At 43.0% G+C, this 12,088-nt stretch overlaps 1 protein-coding gene across 1 annotated transcript in view; it reads left to right on the forward strand.

Annotated features, from left to right (window-relative positions):
* Window positions 1–9,234: 9,234 nt before the first annotated feature.
* Window positions 9,235–12,088, forward strand: part of CPEB4 (cytoplasmic polyadenylation element binding protein 4) — a 59,203-nt gene continuing 56,349 nt past the window's right edge. Inside the window, exon 1 of the mRNA XM_065410092.1 lies at window positions 9,235–11,989. Within this exon, the coding sequence (XP_065266164.1) occupies window positions 10,865–11,989 (1,125 nt within the window). The 5' untranslated portion in view covers window positions 9,235–10,864. The remainder of the gene's footprint in view (window positions 11,990–12,088) is intronic.

Genomic DNA, 12,088 nt, shown 5'->3' on the forward strand with positions numbered 1-12,088 from the left:
TGGACTTCAGTGCAGGCTTGACATGTAAGTATGGACCCAGGGTTCTGAAGTCCATGCCACTGAGTCTTCACTGCTATTTTTAGCCATGCTAGATAGATTAATGTTAGCATAAGGTATGCCTACCTGAGCTGCAATCACACCTCTGATTGCAGTTCAATTGTGGTGTAGATACAGCCTGCATTACATTGATGATAATACTTGGCACTTATACACTGTTGCTCTTTACAGGCATTGACTAATGACCCTCACAACACCCATGATGTATTCCTATTTCATTAATTATTCCTCTTTTATAGAAAGGGAAACAGAAACATTGAGGATCTAATTCTCCACTAGCATAAATGGGCTCAACTTCCATTGATTACACCGAACTGAATTTGGTTAAGAACACACACATTACTCTTGTCTACACTGAGCTTTTTGCCAAAATCTCCCCCTGTTGCTCCTCCAATGGTAGTAATGCTGTGTCAGAGCTAGGATTTCTAGGATTAGGACTCAGGAATTCCTTCCTGTGGGGACCCTGCCCAATCCATAATGGTTAGATACCACAGTAATATGGCAGGTGCTGTATAAAACTTATGATTGGTAGAGCACAAGATGCTGCACTTTTGGAAATTAAATGGCAAAACAGATTTTATTTCAAATTTTCTTTTAAAATACGTATTTTTGTTGGAATTTTTCTATGCCCAGTGTTATCCCAGAGAGAATTGTTATGACTGAGTGAAAATAAGAGTTTTCAACAGTCAGGTTGCTAATCTTTTAAGTGTAGTTGCATAAAGAACCCCACTGTCCTAATACTATCTATTTCCTCTTTTAAATTATTTATATATTTATTATATTTTACATGAGCTGTGGAACCTGGAGGCATTTTTGCAGTGTCAGGTCATTCTGAAGCACATTACATACAAAGAATCTACTCCATTACATTACAGGGCTGGCAAATGCAGTTGTATGTGATATTGTTCATTAATATTGCATAATTACTGTATGTGAAATAGTTCTTTGGGCAGTGATGACATTTTTTTCATAAGGACTTAAAGCTCCAAGGCAATGTTCTCTATTAAGGGGCTGTCTAACATATGAGGGTATATCAATATACAGTACCTTAATGCAATTGCAGAAAAATAGTGAAGGCTGCTTAGCCAAATGAAGCTATTAACATGTATAATGTATTTTCCACAAGATTTAAATCGTTTACTGAGTTTATAAAAATCACACTTCATATCTCAGCTCTGTCATTGTAATACCTAGTGACTATCTAGTGAATAGCAGTTGCAGCTACATCAGTTTCAGACAAATACTAATTTCCTATGTGGAGATGAATTGTTGGTTTTTCTCTGAAGCCTATAAAATACTTGTGCGCTCTTTGAAAATTGCTATAAAACCAGAATTTTCTCTAGATCTTGGATAATATTAGCTATTCCTAGCATGCCTGAAGATTTTAGCTCAGTCATCCTGGAGCGATGGTTGAGGACAAAACATTTTCTTTCAAATCTGTCAGTTGCCTTTAGCATTGTTGAACATGAGCCGTGCCCTATGTACTGTGTGGCACGTTAAACCTAAGCTATTTAGCGGAGACCCCAGAACTATGCCCCCCACAAATCCTCTTACCTTCAATTATTCCTTCCACCCTCTGCAGTCCAGTCCAATATGTACTGTATTTCTGATACTGTAAGTATAATTTTAATCTTGACACTTCATTCAATTAATTTCATGTCACCCCTAATATTTAAATGTTTAATGGGTTGCAGACTCCTCTATGGTAAGGCATAACTGCCCCACAGAAGTTGCCAGAGGGGAAAGCTGGTGGTTTGGGCACATGGGTGGGGATTTTGACACCCAAGAAGCAAGAACATACGTGAGCTGTTTTTGGTACCTAGGATATAGTTGTGGCATCTGGTTCTGGGAAGGGGTTGCATCTCCTCTTTCCACTCCCTCTTTTGGACAGGGCCTTTAAATCTGTGGGGACTGTGGGGAAACTGGAGATTTGAATTCCTTGTCGCTCCACCCCAATGTCAGCTAATACATCCCACAATGATAAATGAGCATGTCAGCCTGATGTTTTCCTAATATTATTGGCAATAGTATACAATGCTAACGTTTAAAGTTTGTGTCCTTATTAACTGAGGGTTCGCCTTTCTACCCAGATGATACCATGGCATCTGCATTCAGTGGAGGCACTAGAATTTACAGTCCCCTGATTTAAAAGAGGGGCCTGCTGTTAGGGCATTTTCCGTAAGGGACGGGGCGGGGGGAGTCTTTTGGCTTGAGAGGGCCCTGATTTTTTAACATCCAGGGCATACTGCAAAGCACATTTGTTCTCCTGGGCTTTTCTGGAAAGAGAGAGGTGAAGGATTTAAGGATTGTGAGTTGTAGGTACTGGGTTTTTTGGGGGGGGGAGGGTTGTGGGTTTTAGGAGGACCTATCACATTATGTTATGGCTTATTATGCCATTAAGTTGGTTGTGTCATATTCTATATTGTTATTTGGGGTATATACCTTGGTTGGCAGAGTTCTTCTATTTTGCATTGAGAATATTTACTCTTTGTTGTGTTTTATCATTTGTACAGCACTAAAACTTCAGACAGGTGCTTTATTAAATCCAAATAAACCACAATCCCAAGGTTGTTTCTGAGTCATTAAAGTAAGTGAACAGATTTTTCTGCACCACTGCAGCTTTTCTCAATTTTTACTGTGACCCAAGTCACAATCTAACATTTATTGGGTGATGTGTTGCAGTCAGAATTGTCAGGATAAGGTTTTTACAAAGCAGGCTAGGAAATCTAATCCTCTAAGAGAGCAATACATTCCCCCTCATGAGTTAGCCTTGCAGTGAGGAGCTGGTCAAGGAGCTTGTGCCCCTGAAAAACAATTGTAGGAGGGTCTATCTCAGTGGTTAGCGCCATTGAAGAGCCATCAACTAGAACTGTCTAATAATGCCAGTAGAAATGGTCTGTAGAATTCCCCCATATAAGTCAATAGAAACTGAACCCATTAGATATTGGTAATACAGTAATTTGTTATGATACCTTACGGTTAAATAATATTTTAAAAATACTTCATTTCTAAAGCTCTTTCAGGAGAGAGGTGCTAGCTTCATACATCACCACTGAATTGCAGCCTCCTCTTTGATGGAGAGTGGCCGCAAACTTGCACATTGCACCTTGCACAGTCTTGATGGTGGGGAAGGGAAATTTTAAAATATACTAGAGCAAACCTCCACTCTTGTGGTCATGGGATCTTTAATGTCCAGGAGGAGCAGACAGGAACTTAGGGTCAGATTTTTTTTAAAGTTATTATGGTACCTAAAGATACAGATAGGTGCCTAGGTGCTTTTGAAAGTCCCAGTAAGCGCCTTTCTGCAGTTTTAGGTGCCTACATACCTTTAAAAATCTGACTGTTTTTAAGGTTCCACCCAAAAGAGACCCATGTAATAAGTGTCAAGGAACTACAGGAGGAGGATGACGGACTGACTTGACCCTGCAAGTATTTGGGTTTGTGGTTTGAGTGAGTCTAGATATTACAAAGGTCCTGCTTAGACTTCTAAGCAAATATTTAATTAGAGCAATAAGAATATGTATATATTGAAGGTTTTTAGAAATAACTGTCACTGTTTCAATATGTCCATCACTGCAGAAACTAGTAATAATATCTTTAGCTCTCAGTGGAGGCTGCTGCTGTTCTGATATTTCCCAGCAGGAACTACAGGCTGGTGATGTAGCATGTGATTTGGAAAATGCAAGCTCCTATTTTAACATTTGGGAAAGCAGGAGACTTTCAGAGTTGTTTGAAATTCTATAGCTGTTAAATGTGATTGATTTAAAAGTATTTATATAGCGTCTAAATTAATCAGTTAAAAAAACTCCACACAACTTATGTGGCAAATCATAATTCCTCCTGTTTGTTCATGCATTCCAAATAAAGCTCAGCTGCATTTCCTGAGCTTTTCTTACTTTACATCATCAAACCATCAATGCGGCAGCTTCCTTTCTGGTTGCTCATATTTATAGACACTACTAATTTTCTTTAGTGATTTATTCTTCTTTGCAATTACATGTCATGACTGCAATCTCTTCTATATCATTGTGCAGTTTTCCTTAAAGAGATTGTATAAAATGACGCAAATCCTGCTGGGAAGCCGATGCCATCAAAATATCACCCGTTGAGAAGCCTCCATCAGGTAGCTAGTGCCAAGAAACCGTGTTTTTCATGCAAGGTGATTAACATCAGAGTTTGGAAGTTCTACTTGTATCACTAGTTGATCAGCACTTTGCTAATGCATTGCACGGGTGTGCCTGAATTTAAATGAAGGCCAGCCACGCAGTCCTTTTCCAACTGTTTATTCAACAATACATTGTTGAAGCCAGGTTCATTGCTTCTTGACAGAAGTGCTTGTTAACTCTGAATCTATGTTGATGATGATAATAATAATAGAGTGACTGGAAAGTGTAGAGAAAAATAGTGTTTAAAATTCAGACAGGCTTGCATAGGTTGCAAAACAGTAAACAAAAGGGGAAATTGTAACCCAGTAATTAGATGTTTGAAAACAATGATGCTTTTCATTGTATGTAAACAAATATATTTTCAGAAACAGGGTGTATACAATTGCAGAGAAAAGGGCTTGCTTAATAAAATGCATGAACAATACTGGATTTGTTGAAAATATCATGTCGCAATTGGGTGACAGAACAGGTTCAAAACAGCCTTGGAGTAGGTGGTGGTGGATACCCCACTACTGAGTGAAACTCTTTGAGAAGTGTTTCTATGTGGTGATTTCCATCTTTCCCTCTAGAATATACATAACATCTTAATTTCTTTTTCCCTTTTTTGTTTCTTAACTCTGGAAAATGTTTGTATTTATTTATTTTGATTTATAGACATGCTGAAAAAGAATGCCTGTCGCTAGATGCCCTTGACATAACTCAAAGTATCAGTGTAGTACTTTAAGATCACTCATCACAATCCTCCACCCCATTATTTCCCCATCTCTCCAATTACAATCCTGTCACCCACCCATTTTCTAATATCTGGTGGGAGGGAGGGAAAATGAGTCTATGGCAAGCACTGAAGTTCATCAACTTTGGACTATTTCAGACCATGATGGAGCAAATTCCAAAGTTGTGAACCCGTCACAGAGAATACCCTGCTAGCAGTCCCTATTATTTATAGCTCATCTGATCTCAGCTGTAGCAGTGAGGCATGGGGACAGAAGTGATCTTTCAGGAACAGGTAGATAGTTTTGTGATGGATATCCAGCTGCCCTGTAATAATTTGTGAATATTGTATACTAACCTGGTTATTGGGATATTTATTGTATTAATATATTGGTTTAGTTTAACTGTGGGCTGTAAGGAAAAACAAGTAGGAAGGGAAGAAGAATAGCTCAGGATAAATCACTCCTCAGCAAACATTTGAGGATTGATATGGGCTCTGTCGCGTCTGGCTCGACCTCCTGTTAAGCCTACTGAACTGATTTTGTCCAGAAGCCGACGAACTGACAAGAACAAGGGACTCTAGCTGGACTAAAAGGGGCTCTCTCTATCTTGAGTTGTTAAGGAGCTGGTCAGGGAAACCAGACTGATGCAGGCACCCACAGGGGTGTCTGAGGAATCTAGGCCTAGGATCATCACAGGATGATAGTGCGTTAGGTAAGACAGATGTGCATGTAGACTGTTGTTTTAAAATCCTTTTTATGCAGAAGGAAAAAAACACAGGTGCCAAACCCAGTTGGACCTGCTGAGTAAGCACAGTCAGTACACAAGATTCTGTAGCCCAGGACTAGGCTAAGTATGGGAGAATCACAGGATTGCACTCTAGAGGAGATAAAGGCATGAGGCCTATGACCTGAGAGGGTGCCCTCATAGCGATTACGAAGGGGAGAAGCCTAGCTAGCCCTGTAACCACCACAGATTTGTTTATTTTTCATTTAGAAAATGCAACCAATACAATCTTTATGCTGCATGTGTAATATTTAACATAAGATGACTTTTAAAAGACAGAAATGGGAACAAAAGATTCCCTTCCCCCCTCCTCAGGATAAACTACACACCAAATTCCACCCAAGGAAGGCAAAAGCAATGAGCCCTGCATCCATACAGTCCATACACTGTTGCAGGGACAGATTTTCAAACATGTGAGGTATGCAAATATGTGTCTATTGTGTGCATGCAGACCAGGTAACTGCACTCAAATTAAGCACGGAATTTCACTTTGCATACCTAATGGCCTTGAAAATCAGTCTCACTGTATGGAGGTTGCTATACAAGGTACAAGAATAGTAACTAAACTTTTAATAAACATATAGGTATATCATAAAGTATGCTTAATTACTATTATAATATATATATATATAGCCTTTCATCCCTAAGCTTCCTAAAGTGCTTTAGAAACCAAGGACCTGATCCTGTAGTACTTACTCAGTAAAAACTCTTCACTAAAGTCAGTTAGATCCTAGGTTCTACTATATCTACTTCATACCAGTGCTGGTATTCAGGGTTAATAATGCTGTGGCCTGGGCGTGGTAGTTCAAGAAGAAATTACAATAATGCTCATGAGGGCAGACTAAATTAAAATGGTCCTTTCCTTCCACCACTCCAACTTTGACAGTTGAATTTCAGCACTGGTATATAGTGGTGTGAACATGGCTCAGTATTTTTTCTATCCCTGTATAAACACCCCTATTTTTAGCTCTCATGTTATAATGTCCTCATCTCATCATCCTGAAAGATCAGATTTATTGGATATCACATTTTAAACCTCCACTTCCTTCCTCTACAAATTTAGCTAAGAATCACAACCCCTTTAAATTAGCCAATGCATGCACGGTGACTTCCATTTGCATTGATACAAGAACATCTGATCTGACTTCTGTATTTTGTTTTTGGGTTTATGGGTTTATAGGTTTATGGGGCAAGGGAGGAGGGGGAAACACTTGCAAATGAAAGATTCCAGCTGACCTTTGAAGTCATCCCGAATAGGCACCACTCAGCTGCCCAGATGACTTCGCTATATGTTCTCAATGACATCTATGGATAGAGTTAATGCCAGAAGGACAACACCATGGTGAACTGAAGGGGAGAGGACTGAGCAATATGTGCCACAATGGGTTGCCATCTTTAATGAGAGCAAAATATGGCTTCTTGGATCTCATTTTATACTGAAACTCTTTCCCTATTTTCATTCTAGTTTATTTGTAACTCATTTGCTTTCAGTGGGAGTAGTTGTGGTGAATATTTTAAACACTTCATCCTTAAATGTAATGTTTTTGTTGGCTTTTTGATTATGAGGGGCTGTGCAATTCCTAGTACCTGCAATTAAATTTATTGTACCTTCCTTTGTTTATATTCATGTTTATATCTTTTACTTGCAACTTTTGCCTCAGGGAGAAAATTCTAGTGCCAAAACACTACAAATTCTTGGATAAATTTTCAAAAATACGTAAGTGACTCAGGAACCTAAGTCCCAGGCTCATAAGTGGCTACGTCCCTTTTGAAAATGGGACTTAGGCTCTTAAGCCAATGTAGCCAACTTTGAAAATTTGGCACCTTGTCTTCGTATGCTATTTCTGCCATATAGAAACTAAAATGTTGTGATCAGATCTGATGGTATTTTGTCTAAATATATAACTCCTTGAAGTATTAAAGGCAGTGAGAAAAACACAAATATAAACACCAATATCTACAGTCGGGTTTGTTTCCTGTGGAACATGCATGTTCAGTCCTGTAAATTATTTCCTTTACCTTTTAAAAACACATATATTCTTCTGTAATGGTACAACCCCCCACTCCTTCAAGTAGTGATATTGTAATGTTTGTGATGATTAGATACTGCAGATATGGGGCAGATAGATTCTAGAACAGTGCTTCTCAAAGCCGGTCCGCCGCTTGTTCAGGGAAAGCCCCTGGTGGGCCGGGCCAGTTTGTTTACCTGCCGCGTCCACAGGTTCGGCCGATTGCAGCTCCCACTGGCCGCGGTTCGCCGCTCCAGGCCAATGGGGGCTGTGGGAAGGGCGGCCAGCACATCCCTCGGCCCGCGCCGCTTCACGCAGCCCCAATTGGCCTGGAGCGGCGAACCGCGGCCAGTGGGAGCTGCAATCGGCCGAACCTGTGGACGCGGCAGGTAAACAAACCGGCCCGGCCCACCAGGAGCTTTCCCTGAACAAGTGGCGGCCCAACTTTGAGAAGCACTGTTCTAGAATATACTTTAGTATTTATTTTATGGGTTCTTTGTGCCTTGTTCTTTCTCTTGTTTTATTCCATTCTTATTCACTTATCATCACGTCTGTGCCCTGCAATCCACCCTTGGGATGACGTGGTATTGATTACAGGGAGGTGGAGTTGCAATGGGCCTCAGTTCACAGGGTGATGAAGTCCTATAGCAAAGTAGGTTTTGTAACGTACATCAGTCCACGGGGTGATAGGGTAGTGCAGGCAGGGAGGGATTGCTATACTGCTCAGCCCCTGTGGTTTCAGGGTTTGCAAAAGGCTTCTGCCCTCAGGGCAATGTGGGGAGGGAGATGGGGCTTGTAATGGGCCTGAGTTTTCAGGGTGTGGGTGTTACAATGAGGTGGGGTTTGCAGTGAGCCGAAACCCTCAGGGCATTACTGGGAGGTGGAATTTGCCGTGGCCAGAGCCCTCCGGGCATATAGTGAGACAGGGTTGGCAGCGGGTGTTACGTGCTCCCCAGGTTTTCCCCATGCAGTTCTATATCTTACTGGTTTCAGGCCTTTTGCCCCTTCCCCTCCCCCATTTAACAATGGAGTTTTGCCCAGGGACGTGCCCCCTGCTCGTTCTCATCCATGCAGGACAACAGAGAACCAGCAGTTACCGAGCGCTGCCATATTCAAAGATGGCTGCTCAAGGAGTACCTGCTTTCTTCAGTCCAAGATGGCCGTCCTGCTGGCAGCTAGCAGATGCTTGCCCCAATCCAAGATGGCCACCAAGCAGGGAAGAATGCCAACCACAAAGATGACGGTCGGAGTGGCACCTCTGTGCCCCTACCAAAAATGGCCGCCGCCCCTCCTTGAATCTCATGACGTCGCCAGGAAGAGGCTTGTAAAGCAGGCGGGGGCGCGGCCTCCGCCTGAGGAGACGCGAGGGAGGCGGGGCTGGAGGTGTGTCCTCCCCCAAACCGGAAGTGCCGCGCTGCCTCCCTCCAGCTGGTTGTCATTTCGCTCAGCGGCTCTGTCCTGAGGAGACGGGACTCGGCGGCGGCCGGGAGGGGAGGGAGGTACCGGCTGCGGCAGCGAGCAGGAGGCGGCCGGGGACAAGAGATTCCGTAATATCCAGACTCGCCGATTACTGAAACGCCTCCCGACTCCTCGGAGCCGGTCTCGCGCCCCCTCCCCCCGCGATAATCGATTGTTTTACATGAGGGGTAAGGGCAATCGCCTGCAGCTGCGAGGACGCGAAGCAAGGAAAGGACGCTTCGGAGCCGCCGCCGCAGGACCCCACCCCCCTGGTGACTCCAGCGGTCTCCCTCCCCTGCAGTACTAATCGATCGTGACCCTGTCCCGTAATCTGCGGGCGATTTGGGAGAGCCGGTTAAACACCTTCCATGGGGGAGAGAGGAGCCTGGCCCCTCGCCGCCTGCACCATCCCCTCCCCGCTGGAGGCGGCTGCTCTCCTGAGGTAAAATCCCTCCTGCCTTCCCAGACGCCAGGACTTCTGAAGGGGGGGTGAGGGGGTACCCCATAGAGAACGGGGGCCTGGCGAGCTCAGCCTCCCTGCACCAGCCTCTCGTCCCCTGCCGCATGCCGAGTCCCTGAGGTAAAATCCATCCTCCCTTGCAGACAAGGGCTCCCGCAGCTGAAGGAAGCCTACCTAGCTCAGTAAAAGGAGGCGAGCCCAGTACCAGAAACCACCCTTCCAGAAGCAGCAGCAAGACACCTCCCTCACCCTCCTCCTGCACAAGTCATTGCCTGCTCTCACCCCCTCCCCCGAATGCTGAATGCAGCTTTCTAAGATGAAACTCTTCTTCGGACAGCCAGGACTCATCTGAAGGACACAAATATCTGATCATAAATAGGAGGCGAGCCTGGCGAGCTCAGAAACCCAGCCCAACAGGAGCAGCATCAAGAATCCACCCTTCTCCTGCACAGCTCACTCCCCTCTCATCTCCAGAATACTGACTTTCTGAGATAAAAATCTTACCCCTTCAATAAGCCAAGACTCCTCTAAAGGACACATACAAAATAATATATATTATTATTATTATACACAATAAAGGCTTACCGAGCAGCAGCCGGGGGGGGGGGGGGGGGGGGAAAAGCCTCCTACACAATTCATTCCCCCACTGAATGCTAAAATCCTGAGGTAAAATCTTCCCATATCCACAGCAAGGACTCTTTTGAACAGGAAACAAATATATATTAGATTATATAGAATTTATTAAATTATTCCAGACTTAATTTTTTTTTTTCAGACAAGAGGTGGAGGGACCAGACGTCATTGTTTCTCTTTTCCTCTTAACTCATTTATGGCCGAGTCAAGGCTACTGAGGAGGAAAAAACAGGATAGTTAAAATCTCTTTATATCTGTCCCCAGAAGATTTTTCTCTTATTGATGTGCATTTCCTTTAGGAAAAGGAAACCTCTTATTTTGCTAACCAAAGATTTATTTTTCTTTTCCTTCAAATCAGAGAAAGGAAACAAACATAAATTGACACACGTTAAATATTTAAAGAGATTTATCTTTGAAAGAACCAGAACTTATATCCAAATCAGAAATATCTAAGGAGTGTGTGGAGGAAGAAACTGGAATATCTAGATTAAAACAAGATATTTGCTAGTTCCTCTTTGGTGGAGGAGGAGAGAAACACTAAACGTTGTTTTTTACCGGAGAAAATCAAATCCTAAATATAATAAATGGGGGATTACGGGTTTGGAGTGTTAGTGCAAAACAACACTGGGAATAAGTCAGCTTTTCCAGTGAGATTTCATCCACATCTGCAGCCTCCACACCATCATCAAAATGCAGCCCCCAGCCCTGCTGCTTTTATAAATAATAACACAGCTGCCAATGGCAGTAGTGCTGGGTCAGCTTGGCTCTTTCCTGCTCCAGCTGCCCATAACATTCAGGATGAGATTCTGGGGTCAGAAAAATCTAAAACTCAGCAACAGGAAAAGCAAGAGTCTCTAGAAAAACAGCAGCTTTCCCCTAGTCAAAGTCAGGAAGCAGGCATGCTGCCTGAACCTGAGAAAGCTAAATCTGAGGAAAATCAGGGAGACAATTCTTCAGAGAATGGCAACGGGAAAGAGAAAATAAGAATAGAATCACCAGTGTTAACAGGATTTGATTATCAAGAGGCTTCAGGGCTAGGTACTTCAACTCAGCCCTTAACATCCACTGCATCTTCTCTGACTGGTTTTAGTAACTGGTCAGCAGCTATAGCTCCTTCTTCTTCTACAATAATCAATGAAGATGCCAGTTTTTTTCACCAGGGAGGGGTCCCTGCTGCCTCAGCTAATAATGGTGCTCTGCTGTTTCAGAATTTTCCACATCATGTCAGCCCTGGCTTTGGAGGTAGCTTTTCCCCTCAGATTGGACCCCTCTCTCAACACCACCCTCATCACCCCCATTTTCAGCATCATCACAATCAGCATCAGCAACAGAGAAGATCACCTGCAAGCCCTCATCCACCTCCATTTACACATAGAAATGCTGCTTTTAATCAACTGCCTCATTTGGCCAATAATCTTAACAAACCACCTTCTCCATGGAGCAGCTACCAAAGCCCATCACCTACACCATCTTCTTCATGGAGCCCTGGTGGCGGTGGATATGGTGGGTGGGGAGGGTCCCAAGGGCGAGACCACCGCAGGGGACTGAATGGAGGGATAACACCCCTGAACTCCATCTCACCCCTGAAGAAGAATTTTGCAAGTAATCATATCCAGTTGCAGAAGTATGCTAGGCCCAGCTCGGCCTTTGCTCCGAAATCCTGGATGGAAGATAGTTTGAACAGAGCTGACAACATATTTCCTTTTCAGGTGAGAGTCTACTCTGCTAATATACATGGAAAAAATGATGATTTAATTTAATTTTTATAGAAACGATAAGGTTTTTTTTGTTTTTTTTGCAATATACTT

Source organism: Emys orbicularis, chromosome 8, assembly GCF_028017835.1.
Source record: "Emys orbicularis isolate rEmyOrb1 chromosome 8, rEmyOrb1.hap1, whole genome shotgun sequence".
NCBI lineage: Eukaryota > Metazoa > Chordata > Testudines > Emydidae > Emys > Emys orbicularis.